Genomic DNA, 27,518 nt, shown 5'->3' with positions numbered 1-27,518 from the left:
CTCCTCATGCTGGTGCTGCTGTAGAGCATACACGTGTCTGCTTATTTGGGCGCCCTCGACTTTCAGTTTCAGCACGCTCTGAATGCTCTACTTTTTCTAGGCGAGAGCACGCTCCTCACTCTCACAATGCTCCTCACTCTCTAGGCCAAAGCACGCTCAGCCTTGACGGGCAAGAGTTTGACGCGCGTGTGACCGGAGCGCGCGGCGGCGATGGCGAACGGCGACAAGGACATGGCCACCACGGAATTGATGGAGACAGAGGGGCTGAAGGTCCTTGCTGTGGACGATGATCCCGTCTGCCTCCAGACCTTGACGCAGATGCTTCGGCGCGGCGGCTACGAAGGTACGTCGTCCGGTCCATTAATATTGGATCTCTTGGCCTCAGTTTGCTCTCTGTGTTCTGACCGACGGCCGCCTCCGTGCAGTGACGGCCAGCGCCTCGCCCGCAGATGCGCTGAAAGAGGTGGAGAAGAACCCGGATGGGATCGACTTCATCATGACCGTCGCACAGACCCGGCGGCGAGGGATGGACGGCGTCGGCCTTGTCAAGCGCGTCGGGAAACGTTACCCTGTCATTCTCAGTAAGTCCTCGCACATGCCACAAATATATTTTTTATAAATAAACACATGCCACAAACATATCCATGTTTTAGGTTGTTTGTAGGCATATATATATATATATATATATATATATATATATATATATATATATATATATATATATACACGTACTGATACTCATAGATGAAATGATAGATCTGATAGATGTGCATGCTGCTTTTGTGCAGTGTTCTCGGGCAACGAGACCATGGAGACAAGGGAAAGGGGAATGCAGGAAGGCGCTTGCTACTTGATGGACAAGCCCCTACGTGACGTGCATATATACTTCATCTGGCAGCAAGTCGTGCGGTGGAGGCGCAAAGCCGCCGGCGCAGCCACGGAGAACCCTAACCCTCGCCACACCCAAGGCGTCCATCTGGATGACACGCCAAGGAAGAGAGGGCAAGGACTGAACGATTCCAACAAGGGCAAGGGGGCTTCCGAGGGCGGCCTGCAGCTGGGGACCACAAAGAAGAAAAAGGTCGAGTGGACTCTAGAGATGCATGAATTGTTCGTCAATGCGGTCACCCAGCTAAAGACAACAGGAGGTGCGTGAGATACATACGAAATGCATGCATGATCAAATACAGGATACCTACATGTGGACCACCTTTTCTTTTTCCATGCTTAGCTGTTTTGTTGTTAATAAATGCATCATACTACATACTCCCTCTGCTCCAAAATAGATGACCCAACTTTGTATTAATTTTGTACTAAAGTTAGTACAAAGTCGAGTCATCTATTTTGAAACGGATGGAGTAGTTTATTCTTAATAATTGGGTGCTCACTACATGTTTTACTAGTGTGGTACCACTAGATAGACATATGTGGCCAAACTTGCTGACATATGAGTGGTCTCTCTTGGGGTGGGGACCAGGTGATAGGATCACGAGTAGCTCGAGAGTGTTCTCTTTTCTGCAAGATGTGTATATAAGATAGCTTCTATGCATGTGATGCATATGAGTAGTATGGGATTGTAGGTTCGAATATATTTGGGCTTGGTTGGATGACGATAATTATTTTATTAGTAGGTGTAGTGTGGTAACTCATTGAATCGATGACATATGTATATTGGAGGAGTGTATGGTTTTGTTTAGGTAGCTCTGTAGACTTGGGTTGCGACACCCCGTCATCCCCCCTCCCCCTTCCACTCCCGCCGCATGTGTGCTCTCTTAGCGCTCCCCGGGCCCTCACCACATCCCCCAGTCCACTCGCATTGGCTTCACCACCCATTCCTGCCCTCCTTGGTTGTCCACGTCCAGTCGTTTGACCAGCAACTTGTGCTCATCGGCCCGGTCGGCACCTACCTTCTAGGGGTTCGTCCGGGAGCATCTGCTCTCCCTCGTTGGCCAATCTGTTTTTGACGTCCCGGTTGTGCTCTAGCCCTTTCCCTTCCCCTGCTTTGACCACTGCAACCTCATCTTGCTCATCGGTGCATTGACATTCTGGATTGGCTTACCTCGCATGGATTTTCATGACTACTTGTGGTGGATTTGTCTTCCAAAAATCTATTGCCACCCCCACGGTGGCAGATTCATTCTCTCCCACGACGGTCTACACCATGATCGTAGCCTCCTCCACTTCCACTCGTCCTTGACCATTTCGCATCCCCTGTTCAAACTGCACTAGTGCCATAGGGATTGGGCTCCACTTCCAAGAGTGGGCCGTTTGCTCCTAGGTCTGTGGCAGTTGGGAAGTTCCCTGGCAACGGCTGCAGTGCTTCTCTGGTTCCCCCTGATGCCTGGGACCACCCACACTTGAGTGTTGTAGCGACTAGGAGAGACAACTACCGCGACCTACCCCATCTTGTCTCATCTACATTAATGTGGTCGCTCCCCCTCACATTCCTAGCCCCTGCCCCTAGCCCATGTGAGTCATCCACCCCACCACTTGCCACCTCGCCTCCTCCTGTGCACCACATGCTCCTGGACCAGCCTCGGTCAGCATGTTTGTTGCCTCCACTATATAAAAGAACCTCTCCCTCACTTACGCATAGGTTGCCTCTTCACATCCCCGACCATCTCCGCTCAAGGGCCTCGCTCCTCTCCCAAAGCCTATCACCAAGCAGAGCTCTCTAGCCTCTAGGGCCGCTCCCACTACCTAAGCCATCGTGTCAAAGATTTCTAATCCCATTTCCTACATTCGTCATAGTTGCTCTGGGCACAAGAGGGCGACCTGCAAGGTTCCATCCTTCGTGTTTTCCTAAACATGCCTGGCTTTCCCATCCCCGAGTCTCCGTACAACCCCCTCTCCCAACCTCCCCCGGCCTGGATGCTGATTCTTCCTCTCCACTGCCGCACCACGCCATGCCAACCAAGCTATGGTGGGAGATCACATGGTGCCTGGTTTTGTTGTGGGCCAGGCCATGTTAGCGCTGACACCGCCTGGAATGATCCGGCCTTCGACCTAGTTTTATCAACTAATGGCTCGGGTTCATCTCGGCAGCTTTTTCCTGCCCCACATCTTGGGTTTGTTTCTCCATCACCAACGCATACGGCCCATGAAATGGGCAAGAGAGAGGAGTGCTTTTAGAGAATATTGCTGCTATGGGCAACACATTGGCAGCCGTTGGCCCCGGTGGGCAATTTTAACTTTGTCTATGACTCTGAAGTGTGGAAAAATGACAACTTCAATGCCCACTGGCGCCCTACTCTTTAATGACTACATCTACGCTGCTACTTTATTCGAGCTACCTCTCCTCGACCGGCTCTAACTTGATGAAATCTTGACCCCCCCCCCCCCCCCCGCACACGTCAAGATGGATATGTTCCTTGTGAACAACGATGGGTGCTCGATCATGCCGGACTTTGTCGTCACCTTCATCCCCTCTCACACCTTCGGGCACATCCCTATCGTCATCATCACTACTATGACGGTTTCATGTGCTACCATCTTCTGGTTCAGTGGGCAATGGGTTGGTTACCTTGTTTTCAATGTGGTTGCCACTGTTGCCACTGCGGCAGCGCCCCTAACCTATAGCCGACCAATTGTCTCGATTTGCATCTGAAGCGGATCCGGAGTGGGCTTAAGATTTTTCAAAGCAGCTGAAAGATCGTGGATGTCGCCTAGAGGGGGGGGGGTGAATAGGCGCTTTAAAATAATTACGGTTTAGGCTTGAACAAATGCGGATTTGAGCAAGCATATCATCATGAGATTTGAGCAAGCAATTTCTACATCATATGCAAGAAATTTTAACACAAGCATGTGAAACATTTAGAGTGCTCGAAGTGTTAAAGTCCAAAGAAGGACCATTGCAATAAGATAGTGATGAAGAATCACCAAGAACAAGCACACTATCATCATTGCAATGACCACCACTACTCACCCTAACATTACCTTGTGGCAATCCACATATAGGTGAAGTAGAAGAAGTTGAGAAGGCAACACGGCCGGAGGTGGAGGGAGAACAATCATCCCCACAAATCTTGGACACACCATATTTATCTTGAAGCTTTGTCCATAACTCATGAGCATCCCGGAACGGCATGAGTTGAAATATAACTACATTGCTCAAAGCATCGAAAAGCACATTAGAAGCTTGAGCATTGAGATAAGAGTTTTTCTCATCCTCTAAAGATAATCTTTGGGGATCCTTTGGAGGAGAAAAACCCATATCTACAATTCGCTCTAAATTTGGGTCCATGACCCTAAAGAGATTAAGCATGCGAATTACCCAAACATCAAAATTTGTGCCATCGAAACTAAGAGTGTCAGAGAATCCTAATCCCCTAGTCGACATCTTTACTCTCTAGGCGGTTAAGCCTAACAAAGAGAGACGAGGCTCTGATACCAATTGAAAGATCGTGGATGTCGCCTAGAGGGGGGGGGGGTGAATAGGCGCTTTAAAATAATTACGGTTTAGGCTTGAACAAATGCGGAATAAACCTAGCGGTTAATTTGACAAGCACAAAACCTACATCAACTAGGCTCACCTATGTGCACCAACAACTTATGCTAAGCAAGATAAACAACTAAGTGATAGCAAGATATATGACAAGAAACAATATGGCTATCACAAAGTAAAGTGCATAAGTAAAGTGTTCGGGTAAGAGATAACCGAGGCACGCGGAGACGACGATGTATCCCGAAGTTCACACCCTTGCGGATGCTAATCTCCGTTTGGAGCGGTGTGGAGGCACAATGCTCCCCAAGAAGCCACTAGGGCCACTGTAATCTCCTCACGCCCTCGCACAATGCAAGATGCCGTGATTCCACTAAGGGACTCTTGAGGGCGGTCACCGAACCCGTACAAATGGCAACCCTTGGGGGCGGTCACCGAACCCGTACACTTTGGCAACCCTTGGGGGCGGTCACCGGTACCCGTCAAATTGCTCGGGGCGATCTCCACAACCTAATTGGAGACCCCGACGCTTGCCCGGAGCTTTACACCACAATGATTGAGCTCCGAACACCACCAACCGTCTAGGGCGCCCAAGCACCCAAGAGGAACAAGCTCAAGGGCACCAAGCACCCAAGAGTAATAAGCTTCTCAACTTGTAACTTCCACGTATCACCGTGGAGAACTCAAACCGATGCACCAAATGCAATGGCAAGGGCACACGGAGTGCCCAAGTCCTTCTCTCTCAAATCCCACCGAAGCAACTAATGCTAGGGAGGAAAATGAGAGGAAGAACAAGAAGGAGAACACCAAGAACTCCAAGATCTAGATCCAAGGGGTTCCCCTCACATAGAGGAGAAGGTGATTGGTGGAAATGTGGATCTAGATCTCCTCTCTCTTTTCCCTCAAAAACTAGCAAGAATCCATGGAGGGATTGAGAGTTAGCAAGCTCGAAGAAGGTCAACAATGGGGGAAGAACACGAGCTCAAAGATAAGGTTCATTGGGGAAGAAGACCCCCTTTTATAGAAGGGAAAAATCCAACCGTTATGTGCTCAGCCCGCACACGAGCGGTACTACCGCTCCACGAGCGGTACTACCGCTCTGGCGGAAGAAGCAGGGAAAAGGAGCAACCAAACATGAACCTTGGGGCGGTAGTACCGCTTATAAGCGGTACTACCGCGCACCCCAGCGGTACTACCGCTGGAGGAGCAGAACACGGGACCAAAAATGCAGTAGCGGTACTACCGCCCGACCGGAGCGGTACTACCGCTTACAGGCGGTACTACCGCCCATCGGGGCGGTACTACCGCTTATAGGAGGAACTGTCGTGCCTTACTGCCGTGCAACTACTGCAAAACTCGACACGAAAAATGCAAGACCCAAAATCGAGGCGGTACCAGCGCGGAACCGTAGCCGTACTACCGCTTATGGCCATAGGCGGTACTACCGCTTGGGGCGACAAGCGGTACTGCCGCTCTGGCCGCGGTACTACCGCTAGGAAACCAAAACTGCCATAACTTCTGCATATGAGCTCCGAATTGAGCAAACTCAAGCTTGTTGGTTATAGTAAGAAGAGGCAGGGGAGGTATGCCAACAAATAGAGGAGTGAAACCTCCAACCGAGAAGAACCGGCATAACCTCCAACATCGAAAACATCATAGAAGATGCGAGTGAACTCCGTTTTCGATGAACTCGAGCTTGTCATCAAGATGACCATAATCTCCAAAACTCACAAAGAGAAGAACCAAACAAGAACCAACAAAGATGATGCAAGGATGCAATGGTTTGAGCTCTCTATGAACGATACGATCAAGCTACTCATCGAGAGCCCCCCTTGATAGTACGGCAATCGATCCTATAACCCGGTCTCCCAACTACCATCATGAGACCGGTAAAATAGAAAACCTATCAAGAGCAAACCTTTGCCTTGCACATGGTCCACTTGAGCTAGATGATGACGATCTTGACTCCCTCAAGATGGACCACCTTTCTTGATTGTGTTGGCTCGATGAAGTCTAGTTGATTGCTCCCCCATACTCCACTATGGGTGAGCCACTCTTCCGCACATCTTCACCAGTCCATTGTCACCACAATGGACGGCAAGCTTCCAGCATTTGATCTCGTCATGATGCTTCACTTGAACTTGCACACCACAACATTTTCACAAGTCCATTGTCGCCACAATGGACGGCAAGCTTCAAGCATTTGATCTCTTCATGATGCTTCACTTGAACTTGCACACCGCAACCTAACCCCACAAAGAACTCTCACGAAGATCATGGGTTAGTACACAAAGCGTAATTGACAATGCTTACCACACCATGGGATCGCTTGATCCCTCTCGGTACATCTTGTGCGCTTTGTGTGTTGATCAACTTGATTCACTCTTGATTTAGTCTTGATCAACCTTGACTCTTTCCAACTCTCTTCATTTGGATGATGTCTTGAAGGTAAACATGAATGATCACACAATCTTCTTCTTCAAGACATGCTTGCAATAAGCTCTACTCTCACATGACCAATCTTTGGATAATTCCTTAATAACACCTTGGTCACCACATAAACTCCTTGAAACCAACACATGGACTTCAAGAAAAGCCTATGGACAAATCCTTCAAATATAACTCAAGGCAACCATTAGTCCATAGAGATTGTCATCAATTACCAAAACCAAACATGGGGGCACCGCATGTTCTTTCAATCTCCCCCATTTTGGTAATTGATGACAATCACTTTCAAGAGAGTTTTCGTCTTTAAACGAGCTCCTTGATCGCATCGCCGCCCTGGGAATCACCACAGATTACGATCGGATCGGGCTTAAACCCGACCAAAGAGAAATCAAATCTCCACCGGTCACCCACTAGATAGCGGTAGTTGAGGAGCAAGATGGCGACTCTTCCCCTATACTGAAGACGGACTATGTCCGGATCACCGACCCTACAGAGCCGTATACCCACCAGCAAAAGGAGGTGACCGGCCTTCCGAACATAGAATCGGACGGCGGGCATAAGTAACCAGAAGATACTCCGGAGCCCGGACTGTTAAGTCTGGAAAACCTTCAGACTCCGGATCATCGATCGGGTCAGGGTCCGAATCCAATTCCACCCACCCACCCAGACATAAGCGCTCTTATGAGCATAAAACAGCAGTCTCAGGAAACGGTCCACCACTTCTGGGCCAGATTCCTCCTTGTCAAGGACAAGGGTAAAGATTGCCGCGACGAGGACGCGATATCAGCGTTCTGCAACAATTGCACGGACAAAGGAATACTCAATGCCATCAACCGCCGTCGCTTATTACACTTTGCTGACTTGGCAACTATCGTGCAGAAGTACAGTGCAATGGAAAGCGCCTGGAAAACTCAGGCAACCTGTTGGGAACCATCGGCCCCCACTCAACCCCTCATTCAGGCGAAAAGGGCACACACTTGTAGCACGCCCGGTCCCATAGTAAAGAAATATAAGTCCATTACGGGCGCGCAACCGTTCTGGAAGGATGGCTCGATGGGCCATGCAAAATACACGCAGCACCGGACAACATACCAACACACAGCCTTAGAGCATGTTGGATACTCCGGCAAGTGGCCAAGAGCGGCGAGAATATCCTCACCAAGAATATCCCAAAACAACACCCCCGAGAAGACAACGACCCCAGAGTATTGACGATCTTCGAGACATTTGCCTCAAACAATAAGCACAAAAGGGCACTCCGCAACCTCGCCGAAGTCTGTCAAATCGCCGCGATAAACCCTTGGCACGACACGGCTATAACCTTTAATGCCGGTGACGAACCGAAATACAAGACAGTCCGAGCGCCAGCCGCATTAGTCCTCAGTCCCACCGTGGACAGCTTTAGACTCACCAAGGTCCTCATGGACGGCGGCAGCGGACTAAACCTCATCTATGAGGATACACTCCACAAAATGGAAATAGACAGAAGCCGCATCAAGCAAATCAGCACGACCTTCCGAGGAATCATTCCCAGTCGGGAGGCGCGATGCGCGGGAAAAATCACACTTGACATGGTATTCGGCACGCTGGAGAATTATCGGTCCGAAGAAATAACCTTCCAAGTGGCCCCTTTCAGCAGTGGATATCACGCCCTGTTGGGGCGAGATGCTTTTACACGCTTCCAAGCTATACCTCATTACTGGTACATGAAGCTCAAAATGACCGGGCCCAACGGCATAATCACTCTTGTCAGTGATCCGGACATAGCACTCCACGCCGAAAACAAAACCGCATCCCTAGCCCTCGAGGCATTATCTGAAGCCCTCGCGGCCGAGGAATTAACTGCACTGCGCTCCACGGTGGATAAGGACGATGTGATCTTAGACAAACGACCCAAATCCACCTGCTTCAAACCGGCAGAAGAAATAGTCAAATTCCAGGTCCACCCAATGGACCGCAAGAGGACAGCATCTATTGGGGCACAACTAGACCCAACGGTCGACGCTGCGCTATGGGATTTCCTTCATGAAAACTGGGATATATTCGCCTGGCACCCTTCAGACATGCCTGGAATCCCACGCGAGCTGGCCGAACATAGCCTCAATATATTAAAGGGATACAAACCAGTCAAACAAGCACTGCGGCGCTTTTCCAAACCCAAACGCCGAGCTATGGGGGAGGAGCTGGCCAAGCTAATTGAGGCCGGATTCATTAGAGAAATAAAACATCCGGACTGGCTGGCAAACCTGGTGATGGTACCAAAGAAGGACAAATCCTGGTGCCTCTGCGTCGACTTTAAAGACCTCAATAAGGCTTGCCCTAAGGATCCCTTCCCCCTCCCCCGCATCGATCAAATCATTGATGCGACCGTAGGAAACGACTCACTATGTTTCCTTGATGCATATTCCGGATACCATCAAATCAAAATGAAGGAGTCCGATCAAGCTGCAACAGCATTTATTACCCCGTATGGGCCATTCTGCTTCAACACCATGCCCTTCGGGCTCAAGAACGCCGGCGCCACATACCAACGCATGATTCAAACATGCCTGGAGAAACAGATCGGCAAGACAGTTGAAGCCTATGTGGACGACGTCGTCATCAAAACTAGGCACGTTGAAACACTAACAGAAAATTTACGTCTCACATTCGACAACCTGCGCGCGTATGACATTAAGCTCAATCCGGAAAAGTGTGTTTTCGGCGTCCCCGCGGGAAAAGTGCTGGGCTTCATCGTTTCCAATAGAGGAATTGAAGCAAATCCAGCCAAAATTCGAGCTCTGTCTCAATTGGCTACGCCAACGGACCTCTAACAAGTCCAAAAACTTGCGGGTTGCGTGGCAGCTCTAAGCCGCTTTATCTCCAGATTGGGAGAAAAGGCACTGCCACTCTATCGCCTTTTAAGGCGAACCGATCACTTCGAGTGGACGGACGCGGCAACAGCCGGACTGGAGGAAATAAAAACCCTTCTAGTGAGCAACCCAATCCTGGCCGCGCCAAATGTCGGCGAACCCATGTTATTATACATATCGGCAACACATCAGGTGGTGAGCGCCGTGCTCGTCGTTGAACGAGAACAGGACGGGCACAAATTCCCCCTTCAGAAGCCAGTATACTACGTATCCACTGTCCTTACACCATGCAAATCCCGGTACCCCCATTATCAAAAGATAGCATACGCGGTCTTTATGGCATCCCGAAAGCTACGGCACTACTTCCAGGAGTGTTCGATCACGGTGGCTTCCGAAGTACCACTCAACGACATAATAAACAACCGCGATGCCACGGGCCGGATTGCCAAATGGGCCATTGAGCTCCTTCCATTTGATATTATATACAAACCACGTCGAGCTATTAAATCCCAAGTACTGGCTGACTTCGTCGCCGAATGGACAGAGGCCGAACTCCCTAAAGAGTACGGCACATATTCCAATTGGGTTATGTATTTCGATGGCTCCAAAATGCTGGCAGGGCTAGGAGCGGGCGTCGTTTTAACGTCCCCTACTGGAGATGTCGTTCAGTACATACTCCAAATACTATACACAGACTCCAACAACGCAGCCGAATACGAGGCTTTATTGCATGGTCTCCGGATGGTTGTCTCCATGGGCATACAATGCCTGGAAGTGCGAGGGGACTCAAACCTTGCAATATCTCAAATAAATGGAGACTTCGATGCCAAAGATCGGAAGATGGCAGCTTATTGTAATGCCGTCATAAAAATGTCGGCTCGGTTCGAGGGGCTCGAGTTCCATCATGTGGCTCGAGAAAGTAATCAAGCGGCGGACGTTCTTGCTCGTATCGGCGCTACGCGCGACCCCGTCCCACCTAATATCTTTCTGGAAAGGCTTTTTAAGCCATCCATGGTGTGGCAGGGGAAACCGGCAACACCAGTCCGGATCCGAACATAACCCCAGATTCCGAACAGACCGATATCATCGGAGGCTCAGCCACCGAAATAACACCGTCGGCGCATCTCATCATGGCAGTCATTGCCCCATGGACCGAACCTTTCCTGGCCTACCTTAACAGGAAGGAACTTCCTGAGGATCAGAATGAGGCCCGTCGCATTGTTCGGCGTTCGAAGGCCTACAAGGTTCACGACGGAGAGCTCTATAAGAAAAGCGCCACTGGAGTCCTTCAAAGATGTATCTCCGAGGAGGAGGGGCGGCAGCTCCTGGCTAAGATTCACGCCGGTCTCGGCGGGCACCACGCTGCAGCTCGGGCCCTTGTTAGCAAGGCCTTCCGTACAGGGTTCTATTGGCTGACGGCCTGAGCGGATGCATAGGACCTTGTCCAACGTTGCGTTGGATGCCTACTCTTCGCCAACCAAAGCCATATGCCCCCTACCGCCCTACAAACAATCCGCATCACTTGGCCTTTTGCGGTCTGGGGACTGGATATGGTTGGACCCCTTAAAGGAGGAAGCCATAAGAAAAAATATTTGCTGGTCATGGTGGATAAATTCACCAAGTGGATAGAGGCCAAACCAGTTAAAATGGCCGAGTCCGGGCCAGTAATGGACTTTATATCCGGCATCCTACACCATTATGGTGTTCCACACAGCCGACGAAGTGAAAACCTGGTGCGCTAATCTGGGCATCAAGCTCGATTACGCCTCTGTCTATCATCCACAGACAAACGATCAAGTCGAAAGAGCCAATGGTCTTATTATGAGCGGCATTAAGCCTAGACTATTGCGGTCTTTGAAAGAATCAGACAAGCACTGGGTTGAGGAGCTCGACTCCATACTCTGGGGGGCTGCGAACCACGACCAATCGCACTACCAGATACACACCTTTCTTCATGGTGTACGGTGCAGAGGCAGTACTGCCCTGCAACATTATTCATGACTCACCTCGAGTGCGCATGTACGAAGAGAGAGAGAGGCCGAGCTCGATCGGCAGGACAGCTTAGATGCCCTGGAGGAGGAGCGCGACATCGCAAAAGCCCGTTCCGCATTTTATCAACATCAGGCTCGCAGCTATCAAAGCAGAGAGGTACGGGCCAAAACTTATAACGTCGGTGAACTCGTTCTACGCCTGCCGGAGAAGAAAAAGGACAAACTCAAGCCCAAGTGGGAGGGTCCCTTCATCATTGATGAAGTTCTCACCGGAGGGGCGTACCGCCTGCGTGATGCGTCATACAATCGACTAGAGCCGAACCCCTGGAACGCGGCCAGACTCCGAAGATTCTATGCCTAGCGCCGAAATCTTTGTTCGTCTCCTTCCCCCTATTGTTTCCGTTACTTTTTCTCTCTCTTTTCGTTTTTTCTCTTTAGCTTTAAAAGCTTTCGTGTGGTTAGACCGTGCACCCCCGACGCATACATCTTGAAGTATGAACGTCTATTGTACCTGGGGGCTTCTTGGTCAGAAGCTTGCTATTATTATTTTCCGAGCATCAAGCTCTTCACATATGTGTTTTCTACCATATGTACCTTTTCTTCGCCATTATATGCATCGATATGACTTAAGTTTTGGCCAAGCTGGGTTGCCTGGCTCCTGTGCTTATGCCCTACGTTCCCGTTAGTTCGGCTAGGGCATAAAGGGAGCACCTCTGCGATTGTTACTGCCGGTTCATCCGTATGTGTACCTCGGACTGGGTGAAGCCAAAAACTAGCGTTCTTAAGGGAATATTCAGTCGGTGAACTAAAGATGTTTTTGCATTCGTCCCATCATGAAACCCCAGAAGCTATACACATTGTGATTTCTTCATCACAGTTCGGACATGCACATCGATGCATGCACACCCAGGGAAAGGAACCCTTAACGGAACTATTCTCTCTGGAACATGTTTCTTACACTCTTAATGTAATATAACATAGCTAGCCGGATAATTGTCTGTTCAAGCAACTATGACCCCTACGCCTGGTTTCCATGCATACCCGGTCTACTCGGCCGTTCTGGTATTCGGAAACACTCCGCACCTTCGGGTCGAGAGGTTGAAGCGAAAAGGTCCGCCATGACAATCGTTTTACAATTCAGCTAGAGTTACATATGCAAAGGAAAGTACATAGTCACTTGGACTCAAAAACTTCCTCCTCTATGCCATCCAGCAGGCTATCTAACTTACAATCCTGCTGGGTATACTTGGCGGCTACTCCTACTTGGTTATATACTAAACTAACGGGAATTTCTTCCCCATTTGACCCTAGCGGTCCGACCCGGGCCATGTGATTTGGATCCAGCCTGGTGTACCGCGTTTTCACCATGGCCCAGGCCTCTCGCGCACCCTCTCGGCAGGGCGATATCTTCCATAGTCGGATACGCCGCCGTGCTCCCTTGAACAGCTCTACAAGCTCCTCCATACTCCCTGGAGGGGAGGCGGATGGCCATAAGGCCTTGGCTACACTCTGCATTGCCTGCCGAGCCTGCTCGTGCAATTGCGACAGCCCTTGTAGAAGATCACTTGATGATCCGGAGACCTCCTCTTCGGGACGGCCTGTCAGCATACCTGCAATCATAGCTATATCAGCTACTTTTACCTCCAAACTGTTATAAGGTAAATTCGGCCACGTACTGAATATGCCGCTTCACAGCTTTTTGTTCTCCTTCACGGAGTTGGCTAGCTGAGCTTGCACGTCTTTCAGTTCTTCGCCCAGTTTGGTATTTGAATATTGGAGTTTGTTTTTCTCCTGTCTGACTCGGGCCAACACCCGCTCGCCTACGGCATGCAGTCTTTTCGACTCTTTTTCCTCCAGTTGATCCGATGATCCTGTTATGAGATAAAACCGCGATGTTAGCACAGTCACTATATAATAACTGTTTCTCGATGGAGGGAAATATTACCGGAGGATGCCTCCTTGGATTTTTCCAGTTCGGCGGTCACTGTGTTTAACTGCGTCCGGCACTTTTCTAGCTCTTGGGCCAGCAAGTCGTTCTTCTCCGAAAGAACCTGATTATGCAGCGATCCTCAAATTAGTTGTCCCAACTACTTTAAGTCTCGGGGGCTACTGGCATACGGTTATCATACTGAGTCACAGTAAACTTACCTGCACATCTTTTAAATGCTGCTTTGTGGCTCCGCTAAGCCCATCTCGAGCAGCTCGGATGTATGCATCAGCCGAGCTGAAGGCATTAAACGCCTCTTTCGAATAGCGGGGGTCTCGTAAAATGGCCCTCCAGCGCCGACGATTCATGGCTCTCACCACTTCCGAGTTGGTGACGGGCATGTTTTCCGAGCCCTTGGCCGAAGGACAGTCGGGCGTCACTCCCATATCGGCCCCCGTCCCCTCGGCTAGGGCTGGATCCTGGCTGTTGGGAGTATTACTGCCCGGACCCCCGGACACAGTCCGGCGGACTCTTTCCCTGATACAGGACGAACATGAAAGTCACAGTTGGATGTGACTATTAAATAACATATTTTGCAAACCCATACCTCTTTGACGAGGGCTCGCCCGTGTCTTCATTTGCCTTCCTCTTCGAAGGCTTGCCCGGTGTGGGAGCCGCTCTCTTCGGAGTCGCTTCTGGAGTAGCACGGTATGTCGAACGCCTCCCCTTCGAAGCACGAGACAGTGCGGTGGGTGAGGCGGAATGAGGGAACCCTTTCGGGGGAGAAGTCTCCTGACTACTTACGTGTGAAGCGGGGAGAAGACCAGGGTAATCAGCGATGATGGCCACTTCGGTGCCATCGTAGCTCGCCTGGTAAAACACGCCATTCTCGAGCACCACGAATATGTCCGGATCCTCCTCGAATCCAGGGTCATGGTCCTGATTGTGGCCCTCGGGCTGCAGGGCAGGGCTGTAAAGCCCTTCGGAGATCTTTCGCCAGTGCTGTTATCAATGGGTAGGTTGTTATTCGTTAAACAGGGAGTGAAATGTGTAGAGCAGAAGAGCTGGGGGCTTACCCAGCTAGGAGGATTGTACATGGAATATCCTTCTATGTGTGTGATGTGTAGGAACTCCTCTTCCTCACCCTTGAACAGTTCGGCCAATATTTTGGCTAGGGCGGCAGGGGTGTCCGGACCTTTTCTACCGCAGCGGGAGGCGTCATCTTCCTGATTGTAGTTCCACATAGGAAGTCCTCTGTATTGGAGTGGTTGGACCCCCCGCACTATGGAGGTCGCCATTACTTCAACTATCGTATATCCAGACTGGGCGAGCGTCCTGATCTTGCTCAAGAGTTGGCGAACTTCCGCACTATCTTCCTCCTCGAGGCTCCGAGGGCGCCAGCTGTGGCGTTTCTTCAGAGGAACACTTGTAAACTTGGGGAGACCCCTCCGGACTGGATCTGTAAGTACGACGTCATCAATGTAAAACCATTCAGAGGTCCACTCTTCGGAAGCTTTCTTCGGTGTGCCGGATAGGTATCCGGTCTCAGCAATGCGCCATATTTCGGCCCCGCCCACTTCAAATATCGATCCCTCGTGGTTGCGCGGGACAAGACAAAACAACTTTCTCCACATATCAAAATGGGCCTCACAGCCCAGGAACAGTTCGCATAAAGCGACATAACCCGCAATGTGCAGGATGGAGGCTGGGGTAAAATTGTGCAGCTGGAGGCCATAATACTCCAGAAGCCCTCGGAGGAATGGGTGAATTGGAAATCAAACGCCCCTCAACAGATAGGGGACGAAGCACACTCGTTCCTCCGCAGATGGATTGGGGAAATCCTCCGCTTGGGTTTTGCCGTTGAAAGAAGCCAGCCCTGCTCGAACAGGGACCAGATCCGCAGGGGGGAGAAATCCCTGCGTTTGCAACTTCGCCAATTGACTGTGGGACACAGAGCACCTAGCCCACTTGCCTTTCTCTGGGTCGGAACGGGAGGAGGAGCTGGGAAGGCTAGCCATATTGGAACGGTCTTTCCTGGCAATCTCTGAGGATTTTCTCCGCGTGGTGCCGAATGGATCTGAGACCCAATCTCTTTAAATAGACACTCTTTCTTACATGGCCACGGTGTTATTTGCAAAAAATACCCTGACCGCCCGCATTCTCCCGACACGTGGAAGTGGAAGTCATCGATGCACAGAAGCCGAGGGGTGCGGCATTGAATTAAAAGCCGAATACATTACTTGGAGACCGTTGGAGGAGGAACCCGCCTTGCAATGTCGAAGACAATCTGCGCGCCGAACACCTCGTGATTGAAGCCTGGTTTGGGGGCTAGTGAGGGAGTCCTGGACTAAGGGGTCCTCGGGCGTCCGGCCTGTTAGCCATGGGCCGGACTGATGGGCTGTGAAGATACGAAGACTAAAGACTGCACCCGTGTCCGGATGGGACTCTCCTTGGCGTGGAAGGCAAGCTTGACGACCAAATATGTAGATTCCTTTCCTTGTAACCCACCTTGTGTAACCCTAGATCCTCTGGTGTCTATAGAAACCAGAGGACTTAGTCCGGAGGGGAGATATACTCATTACCATAGTCATACAGGCTCGACTTTTAGGGTTTAGCCATTAGGATCTCGTGGTGGATCAACTCTTGTAATACTCATATTCATCAAGATCAATCAAGCAGGAAGTAGGGTATTACCTCCATAGAGAGGGCCCGAACCTGGGTAAACATCGTGTCCCCTGTCTCCTGTTACCATCGACCTTAGACGCACAGTTCGGGACCCCCTACCTGAGATCCGCCGGTTTTGACACCGACATATGCCTTCCAGGCGGTGTTGCTTGTGTATCCGCTCTCTGCCTCTGAGCTCAAGGCAGTTGTCATTGGAATGAAGCTTGACACTACTCCAAGCACTAATGGGTATTGTCCGATTTTCCTCAAGCATGCCTATGGTCACTTCACCCCAATCTTACCGCTCTCACAAAATGGTTCTACAAACAGGAGGCTGATTATCTGGCATCAACATATCCTTCATTGCCCTCGTGCTCAAGGTGGACACTCCCACTTCTCTGACAAATATTTGTCGCATACCACTGCAAAACTACCCTCTCCCTCCTCCCTAAGATGTTGTCGTGATTCATGATGTATTGAGCAGCCATGCTTTCTCTGCGGGCGATGGATCTTTGAAAATTCCATCGTCACCGTGAAGCTCGTGCAATGCTTCCATAAGTACAGTGTGTCGACGATGGTGCTTAAGCTTCACTTCAAAAAGCATTAGATTCCATGTCTTAGGTGGCAATAGTGGTTTCCCTTCCCTCAGACGAAGGTGGATTTAGGACCACAACACGTCAAGTCGGTCTGTAGTCATCATCAATGGTGTCCCCAGCAATTGCATCACTAGCGAAATGGGCTCCATCGAGGGATCCCTTGTCCCCTACCTCTTCATCCTAGTTGCGTATGTTCTCCAGTGCCTCATCCTCACCATTGTTGACAACGGTGTCCACCAAACACCCCCTCGTCCCCTTATTGTCGTGCCAAGTGCTGCTATATTTGGATGACATCTTCGCGACAATCACTGGCCTCACCCTCAACTTTTCCAAGTGCACATTCATTCCTCTCAATGTCGCATCGGAGATTGCCGAACAACTGGACTCGGTGTTTGGTTGTCTAGTGTCCAGCTTCCCGCAACAGTACTTGGGCCTCCACTCTCCATCCACAAGCTCAGATCATCGACCTCATCCCTCTCATTTCACTTGTACACAAATGGCTCACTAGGTTGTGTGGCACGCCGCTCTCCTCAGCTAGCAAGGGTAATTTTGTCGAAGCCATCCTCATTGCCCTACCTACCTACACCATGGGTCGCTATAGCTTATTGAAGGCACGCATGCCGCCTCTGTGAAGAGATAGCAATCGATTTTCTAGGAACATGACACCAGTGTACCTGGTGCCAAGTGCAATATCGTCTGGATGGAGATCTACAAGCCGTGAAGACGTGAAGCGCTTTCTGGTGGGGTGAAAAGACTTTGGAGTCTCGTTTCCCCGTTCTCTACTCGCACTTCATCGACCCCAAAGCATGCATTGCGGCTTTCCTTTTGTGCATTGAAGACCACCGACTAACTAGTCTCTCTGCGGTCATGCACACCGAGATTGGCAACCTGCGTGATGAGTTGGGGAAGATGTCACCCTCATCTAAGGTGTCAGATCGTCGCATCATGCACCCCTTTGGTGCCTCGTTCATGGCACATATGGTGTATTAATTAAGCATGGTGATGCATGTTGTGGACACCATCGCCCCCAATGATCTAGCGTAGCTACGCCCCCGTAAATGTAGATTCTTCCTTTGGTTCTTCCATCATCAGCAACTACCCATCTCCACCACCGCCACAACATTTGCACTATAGCATATGTCTTCTATTGTGGTGAAGAAAACCTGAAGCACCTGCTTCAAGCATGCATCCACGCCCATGCCATTCGAGCATTGAATGTGCCTATTGCCACCACACTGGAGGTGGTGTGCCTTATCAGCACCCTCGACCTCATGGATCACCCTCGCCTATACCCCACAGTCTGCCTTGCTATCCTCCGGAACATTTGGGAGAGCCAGAATGCCAAGATGTTCGCAACAAGCATGCTCCCTTTTCTATTGTTATGGGAAAAATCGACATTAATGTCCTGTTGTGTCTGTGGTGACGCTCACTTATGATCTATTAATCGATCTTACAATTTTGGGTGCTGGGCTTTGCTGCCTTGCCCTGGTGCGCCTTTCATTGCCTTGGTTGTTGGTTGCTTGTCAATGGCCTAAAACCGTGTAGCTCTAATGTTCTGCCATGATTACGGCTGATGAAAATGTTCATTTGGGCTTTCCCCCTAGTGACCTTTCGAATAATAATCATATGGAATATCTTCTGTTTAGTTAAAAATTCAATTATTTATATGAACTACTCTAATTCTCAAACAAGGCACATCTAATTATATATGTTAGTAATCTCTTCTTGCAAGCCACAAGAGACTAGTTTTTCAAGACAATCACAAGGTAGAAAGGATCCCAATCTTAATATATTACTTCAAAGGCATTACAACACCAGACCCTTCACATCTCTTTCAGGAGGTCACTGGTCAGGATACATAGGTTGTGACCTTACAATACAGTGCTCTTTTATGGTACCCTATAATGAATATATGCCATTCAATCATGGAGATCAAACTTCCCAATGCGATGTATATTGGTGGAATAGTTGGGTTAGAAGTAGAGAAAGCACTGCTCGTTCGTGGCAAGCAGTATACGTAATTTGAGCGCAGTTTGGGAATATCCTAGTTTTTGGCCCGCTAACTGATCGAGGTGACACACCCATTCTACTTCTTCTTAGGTTTTGATAGTGGGTTGCCTCTTTTTCGTAGATGAGGAGCTTGTCGTCATCAAGGAGGAGGCTACACAGAAAGTATCCCATTCCGCAATGACACATGGAGACGACGTACATGACATGTGCCAAGGGAGTCATGACCACCATGATGTGGTTTAGAGTGCTTTCACCACTCTTGGTGCCCAATGGCCTGTTTGGTGGTGACTTCAGTGGAGCTGCTAAGTGGCTGCTGCAAAGGACCTGCTACACCTGCATCAACATAACAAGTGACAAGCTCAACGACGATGTCTATGATCATGAGTTCGGTTCATCCATTGACTTGTTAGTAAGCATAGGATCAAATTTCTGGAGAATTATACATTGGAAATTCCCCTTTGTAGATTGGCTATGTTCAATTAAAATTCAAAATTTTAGTTGTATATTAATGCATGCTTGAAATTCAGCGATGGCTTGGTAGTTGTGGCAGCTGTCACCTGGAAGAAATTTTTAATGCCACATATTATCTACATTGCAATAATACAGCTAGGGCTTAGATAATTGAACCCCTGATCAATAACAAGGTCATGAACTTGCAACACGGTTGTGAGGTCATGGATATGCCAGCCTATGAAATTGACTGGATCACAGACACGCGACATTGCGGTGGGGGGATGGCAACTAGACGATCACAGTGGGAGCTAAATGAATAGAGCAAACCAGCATGAGGAGGATGAAAAGAGGAGATTGAGGTTTTGTCGATGTATGTATAATATAGGATGAAATATTGCTCATTAGGCCCTTACAAACAAAGAAATTTGTTTTCTATGAAAAATAGGGAAGTTCTATATTGCCCTAATAAATCAATGATGGGATTATATGTGTACCGCTCTATTACTAGAAGTAGGGGTATGGTCAAAAATCTCGTAATAAAATCATGCAGATGTTACAACTTTACATACGGAAAAATTAAGGCGGGCTGAGGTTGTGCATGAGAAAGCATTTCCTAGACGATGAGCATGGCAGCCACCACTACAAGAACAATCACATGCGGTGCAGGGAGGTGCTTTGTATGTATCATCGAAGAACGAAGATCAAAGATGATGCAAGAGACCACACCTAGAACAGGAAACTCATCACAATGCAACGAATATCGCCGTTGGATGGACTTGAGCTTGCACAACAGCACAAAGATGGTCTTGAAGGCAATATAGGAACAATAAATTTGAACACGATGACACCGTGCAGCACCGCCTCTCGACTCCAATATTATGAGATCGGTGAGCACGGAGACCAATGTCAATGCTTGGGTTGGGATTCCTTCCACTCGGACCCATGCCCAATAGTATCATGAGTAGAACAAGTTCATGTGTCAGCAGCAATGAACCATGCAACGGTGGAACCTGGGCAAGAGTGGGAAGGTGTAGCTCCATTAGCACATCTCAAAGGCGGCTATTGATTCTATGGTGATACCGTTGAGTTTGGCTCACACACATAAGGAGTATATGAAGGGACATGGGAAATTCTATATAGTGGCAGACGTGTTGAGTTTGACCCTCTATACTTTTGTTGGGCGACTATTAGTTTGTTAATAGTTAACATGAGTTTTCTTACCACCTTTTGGTGGTACCACGAGGTACGAACTTTCGATACCTAAATCAGATATCTCTTCAAGATCTGTCTTGTATTCATAGATGTACCATTGTTATGAATGCTCCTCCCAAAGTCTTGTAGCCCATATGATTCCAGTTTTAGACCATTTCTATACACATAATTTAGTTTCAAAGGATTCAATATATTTATTCAGCAGGGGTCCATCATTTCAAAACACACACAGTTTTCTACCATATTTTGGATGGTACGATAAGGTACCAGAAGTCTAGTACATACTCGCCTAAAATAGATACCTCTTAAGGATACACCTTCAGTTGGAGTACACTACTATCATATATGAACTTTGACCCTTAATATAGTTGCCCATATATCCACACTCAGAGGCCCATTCTACCAACACAAGAAGCTCCCTCCAAAAGTATTCAAATGTTACAATCAGCATGGCCCAAAATGGTTCATTCAGGGGAGTAAACAGGTGTCAGTACATCGAGGAAAGCTTGTAGTATATTATGTCATACATGTTTAAGTTCATATATCTCAAGAAATTACTGGTGTGTGATGGTTAATTACTCATGTTCCGTAGATTCTAAAAGTTCCTATGATCTTGTACTCACCTAAGTCAACATTGGCTTGATCTCCTCGGGGCAAGCATACACAACATCCCACTCTTGTCCTAGTATGTTCATTGCAATGGAATTTAATAATCCAATATCTATCATTTGGCTTTATGATGGAAAACTTTTTGCATGAATGCACTTTCATTATACTACTAATCAAGTATATTCAGAACTAATAATATACACTTATTACAACTCCACCATCAATTGGAATATCAAAAACAAATTGCTACAAAATTTCTCTATCTATCACATTTCATCTACATTCCCATGGTCAAACTATGAATAAATAGAAAATTGGCTTCACTAAAAACTTTCACTCACTAGCTTCGACAAGGAGGCTCACACATGGGAGACGATGATCAAGTTACATCAAATAGAAGACTAAAATGTCCGAGTATAGAATCCAGTGGTCTTCAAATATCATTAAGTCGCTAATGTTACCAAGGCTATGCTCGATCGGTAACTTATGGAAGTGTCTACCACCTACAACAATTGCAATGACACACTTGGGGTAAGCTGAGGGTAGTTGACTTGATTATCTTAGCTTTCTTCATTGACAAGTCTCTATCAAACCTCTACTATCTGCCCCCCCCCCCACCTTGCCGAGGCAATCACTATGTAATGAATACGAACTTCCTACCATATTTGGGTGGTACAATGAGCTACTAATAATATAGCTAGAACATATCAATAAGAATATACACCTCTTACTATCCCATTATCATACACTCCTACGTCGAAACTTTGACTAAACATACAAATAGATTAACCTACCCTACTTAAATAATACATAAGGTTTTGTATTATGTTTGTTTATTTCATCATCCCACTCCACCCCCTTTTTCGGTTTTGACAATTTTTCTCACCTATTTTCCTTGAGATGTCTCAAATGTCCACGTCTTACTAGCTTACCAAGTAAAATAATGTTTTCTACGCCAAGTCAATACGTAGTGATATAATTGCCATTCAAAGTTTTTTTCTGTCTTGACATCAACAATAAAATGACATATAGATCATGAAGAATACATACAAATATTTCTGCAACATTGTGATGCACGACCTTACTGTAAATTACTTAGTGAAATTAAAAAGCTTTAACACATTGGTCTCAACAGGCATGTATCATGCATGAGAAAAATGGAGATCATTATGTCAAATAAAGTCCTAGAACACTAAATGTGGTGACCCATGTTACCACAGTTACGCTAGTCTGACAACTTGTAAAGCATCTACGACCTCTTCATCACCTATATCGACAATACAAGTGACATGCTTGGAGTGAGAAAAGGCAGCTTCCTTGCTTGCACCACTTTGTTCATTGACAACCCATTGAGGCTTCATTATATTTCATCCAACTTTCCCAAAAGAAGTGTTGGTTACAGTAAGCTCAGTTATATATCATGTGTATGTGGTACCATGAGTTATCAGTAATATACAATTGTTCACAAGAAATGGATGTCTTGTAAAAGATCTTCTATTTTATAAGAATGTATACATAAAGGATATGAACTTTTCCCTTCTATCATTTGACCCCCTATGTACCCGCATTTGGGACATGTAAAATCTCATGAGGAGGTTTTTCTAAAAGTACTCAACTTGTTGGCTTCAGGATGGCTCCAACAGTTTGTGCACGAGAGGTGGCAGATAGCATTACATCGAACAAAGGCAGGGGCACGCGCGTGATATCATATCATGGTTCACTTATATTGGGAAGTCATTTATGTTCTAGTTTACATGCCATTCTAGACCTTCTTAAAGTGCCAATCCTTGCCTAAGTCAACAATTCGAGTGATACCCTTGATGTCAGCCAAGGCAGCTACCCTATATGTAATACTTCCTTCATTTCCATGGGAGCAGAGTCTCCAGTGTCTATCCTCCATGTCTGCCATAGAGAGCGTTTACATACAAACACTCAAAATTCTACCATGTTTCGGTTAAAACATGACGCACCATTAGTTCAAGGCATTCTCTTCTAAAATAGATACCGCTTCAAGATCTACCGATGGTGAGAATTGAGCAAGAATTGTTATGAACTTTGTCCTTTGTTCATGGAAACCATGATTCTACCTTTGAACTACGTCTAATATCGCAAGTAGATTCATCTAACAAGAACTATGCATTGGTTTCGACAAATCCTAAAGGTTCCCATATGAGATACTTTAGGAGGCATGACGTTGAACCATGGGTTATGGAGATCGTGTGATGGTATGTAGGCCTCAAAAAGCCTCTCGTGTTGCCTATGCCAGTTCAGTTGCTCATAAGAAGTTTCTACGTCCTCTTCCTCGCCTAGGTCGACAATGGCAATGAATCCCCATGGGTGATCTTGGGAAACTTCCCTACTTTTCCTACTTTCTTCATTGAAAACGGAGTCGAGATTACAATATCTATCCTCCGACTTCTAGATACTGAGCAATGAGTGGCGAACACATAATTTATACCATATTTGAGTACCAAGACTAGAATGGTTGAATGCCCTCTCACCCAAAAATAGATACATCTTTAAGATCAAACATTTTTTAAATATAAGTAGGGTTGTAAGACACCAATTTCTTCATATGTGGCTCCATCTAAAATGATTTGACAGGCTGGCGTGTTCGTCCTTCTAGACCACACCTAAACACATATGTGGCTCCATCTAAAATGATTTGACAGGCTGGCGTCAGCCAGCCAGGCAAATTGCATTTGAGAGGTGCCATCCCCAAATATGGAAAATCATTGATTGTAGCACTACAAATTACATGTTGGTTCACGTGGGGTAGTGGACGCACAATGGAGTTAGCAAAAATGTTGTGTTTGTGTATGTTTGATACAGATTTATAGAGGATAACTTCGTTTGGGGTTTATGCTTGCAAATGGATTTTGCACATAGCTATTGTAAGGGGGGAGAGAGAGGGGGGAGGGAGAGGGGGAGGGAGGGAGGGAGGGAGAGATGGAGGGAAAGGGGTAGATAGAGAGAGAATGTCCAAAAACATTATAGCTAATTAGCTATACATTTGTATCACAAACACACCTAGGCAATTCAGTTTACTCAAATACAAAATAAGTCTAGTTCATGTAGAACATTTTGACCCTTTAATTACCCCCTGTGTATACGCAAGCTAAATTATCTCATATTTCACAGGATTTATTCATTTTTTAACAGAAAAGTTTTTCTTTTTTCCCCATGTATAACTTATCATTTGCAAGTCCATTAATGCATAACAAATTCATTGCTTATATATCTTTGTCATTTTTTATGCCTGTATTTGGACAAATATAGATAAATATGATAACACATAACATGCATATGTACCTCTCTATATCACATTATAAATGAAATGATTTTGTGATTCTATGAACGCTTGTATGTTGCTGAAAGATTTTAGTTATCCCTGTGCAATTGCAAATTTTAATATTTTAATTTTATTATAACAAATTGAGGTATAGCGCGCTAAATGAGCTAAATAGTGCTAAATGCCTTAGCGTGATGCCCCACCAAATGATATAGTGTCGTTATAGCGCCGAGATAGCGTGCTATTTAAAACTATGATCCCTTCACTTATGTACTCGTTGCATGATTTATTTGAATTAGTTGCCCAGCTCTGATCATTTAGATGCTTTCTTCTTACAATTGTCATGGATAGTCAAGGGAAATTTTAGGGTGAACTTAGTATGATAGACCTGAAATAAATAAAGCGCATTTTTGTGATTTTTCCATCTTTCTAAGCTCTAGCCACTTATATTTTTTCCTTTTCTAATACAGACGACACGCCAAACAATATAAGAGAATTTTTGGAGATTGACGGTATATATGTAACTACAGCTCAAGTCAGTAGCCATCTACAGGTAAGATTTAGACTACCTAGTTGATGTTTCTTTAATCTGAAACCAACTATCAGATCAAATTTTTATATGATCATGACACAAATTATCAGAAATGGTACCCTAGTAATCAAGCACCCATTTATTGATGTTTTTACAATATTTGAAATTTCAGAAATACAGAAACGACTGCCGTAAGGGTGGGCTATCAACCATGTCAAGCTCTAGGCCACCATATTCTAATAATACTTCCAAGAACTATTCGGAATCTCAAGAAAGTGAGGGAAGTTACAGATTCCATATGAGGTCCCAGGGAGCAAGAGATATTAACCAAACCAGCTGGCTAAGCGGTGGTGCATCACAAGTTGACTATGGCGTTCTTGGAAATGGGAACCACACAACTAATCTTGGTGCAGGTGCTGCTTATGGTCATGGTTATCATCATGGTAATAGCATTGGCGACATAACTGGTTATGATCATCATTATGGTACTGTCAGTGCTAATGATTATGGACAGCATTATGGTAATGGCAATAATAAATCTTATGGTTATCCTCACGGTAATTCTAGTGATAATAATTATGGTAATGGTAATGGTGGCTGCGGTGGAGTTATAACAAGTGGAAGCATGGTAAGTGTGTCATTGCCGTCCAACCTAGCACCACCAGTACAACATGGAATGCGTGGAGATGCTTCTGCTGGTCAGACCAGTGCAGTGCAGCCTCAAAATCTTGACAGTGTTTTTCTCAACTGGGGCAACACTAGTTCTGAAACAGCCGGCACATCAGGTGGAGGTGGTGTAGTGACAGACGGGACGACTCGTGGGCTAACTATGGAGGAATTAGAAAACCTTATGAAGCACTAGGTACATACTGTTCTCTATATTTGCATGCATGGATGTTTTCGTTTCATTGTCCCTTTCAAAATTTCACCATTTTTCCTGTACCCTTGCACCCCATTCCATCACAAAAATTTTTTGTACAGAGCCTTTTTACGGTACATCTTACTACTAGGGGGAGCAGCATTAGCCCCATCTTACCGTTTAGTTTCAAGGGGAGTAACATAAAGACCATTCACATCCATGTTCTTTTAATTCGGGATGCATTTTCACCCGAAACTGTTGGACTAATTGCTTCACAAGGGCCAATGTCTATCAGCCACCCTCATGATCACTGTTAGCTCCCTCTGCCACCCTAATCTGAGCGCATCATCCTTGCTGCCACCGTGCCCCGTCGCTGTGATGTCTCTCTTGGCTCCCTTCACCTCCGTTCGTGTGTGTCTTTCCTTGGCAAGAGCATTGCTGCAATTTTTTTACTAACACATGTACCATGTGTGTGCGTCTATGTAACATTTTAACATTATTTTGTTTTATCTGAACAACTATGCAGGTATTCAAATCACAAAAATGTAAGTTTTTGATTACTTTGTGTTAATATAAAATTTTCTATAGAAGGTACGCTGGGACCTACACATGATCTTGCAATTGATGTCGTTCTACGCACTACAAATACATGTTTAAATTTTCAGTGAATATGCTTTACAACGTCCGTGTGCAGCAGATTTCAGTATGATGGAATTACAATTATTTTTACACTAATTTGTGAAGTAACTTTATCATGTAAAGGATGAAGCAATTAGAAATTATATTTACTGTTCTCCAAGCATGAAACACATTGTGTGTTACTTAATTGGCTCCAAATAACGGAAAAAGGGATTGAGCACCGCTGAACAACAATTTTACTAATCATTAAGAGCTTTCATTATCTGCTCCTTAATCTGAAACTTGGTAGCTCCCTCTACTGGAGTATGATAGGTTCAGTGTGTAGCCTGAACTTTTTCAGAATGCAGGGCTCGAGTAAAATTTAACTTCCTGTCAGATTTAGGCAACTTCTGAACTATTCATTATGTTTCTTGTAAAAATCATAAGTACAAGCAATTCAGAATTACTGACTGTTATCATTTATGTCAGATGACACTGTTAAATATGTATGCGTGTTCTAAATTTCTGAATATTTTGATAATTTATTTATATGCAGTTAAGGGAGAAATTGATTGCACCAAGAGTTGTTGCATTAGTGATATTGGTGTTAAGTCAAAACATGAAGACGGTGACCTAGTGATGGACAAAGATGCAAGCTTACTGGATGCTCACCGCAAGAATTATTATCAGTTTTAAAAATTGTGTGATCATAGTATACTGTTGTTGGCTACTGTTGTGATTTTTGTTAAGTACTTTAGTGTTATTAAAAATTTCTCTCAAAACAAAATATTTCAAAAATAAATATCATCCAGTCTCTATTTTGCAATCGTAGTGGATCTATAACAATCTTGGTTCATTCCACAACATTTCCGCATGTCTCAGATAAATAAAAAATAAATGTATGTTTAGTTTGATTTACCTAGTAGATAAATATAGTTTTATAACACTCTCTTATCTTGCACAAAATATAAAATAAGAACAACAACCATGGCCAGAACCTCATTCAATTCCTTA

At 46.3% G+C, this 27,518-nt stretch overlaps 1 protein-coding gene across 2 annotated transcripts; it reads left to right on the top strand.

Annotated features, from left to right (window-relative positions):
* The first annotated feature begins 36 nt into the window (after positions 1-36).
* Positions 37-27,281, top strand: LOC123140707 (two-component response regulator ORR27). 2 transcript variants are annotated; one of them, XM_044559991.1, is made up of 7 exons: positions 37-343; positions 426-581; positions 789-1,148; positions 24,966-25,048; positions 25,200-25,889; positions 26,413-26,431; positions 27,061-27,281. In XM_044559991.1, exons 1-5 carry the CDS (start codon positions 211-213, stop codon positions 25,887-25,889), a joined length of 1,422 nt encoding a protein of 473 aa, XP_044415926.1. In that variant the 5' UTR covers positions 37-210; the 3' UTR covers positions 26,413-26,431; positions 27,061-27,281. The 2 variants fall into 2 exon arrangements, with proteins under 2 accessions (XP_044415926.1, XP_044415927.1); XM_044559992.1 differs by lacking the exon at positions 26,413-26,431.
* The last annotated feature ends 237 nt before the right edge of the window (positions 27,282-27,518 follow it).

Source organism: Triticum aestivum, chromosome 6D (assembly GCF_018294505.1).
Source record: "Triticum aestivum cultivar Chinese Spring chromosome 6D, IWGSC CS RefSeq v2.1, whole genome shotgun sequence".
NCBI lineage: Eukaryota > Viridiplantae > Streptophyta > Magnoliopsida > Poales > Poaceae > Triticum > Triticum aestivum.
The sequence above is the reverse complement of the archived record's forward strand: the minus strand, read 5'-3'. Positions and strand labels throughout refer to the sequence as shown.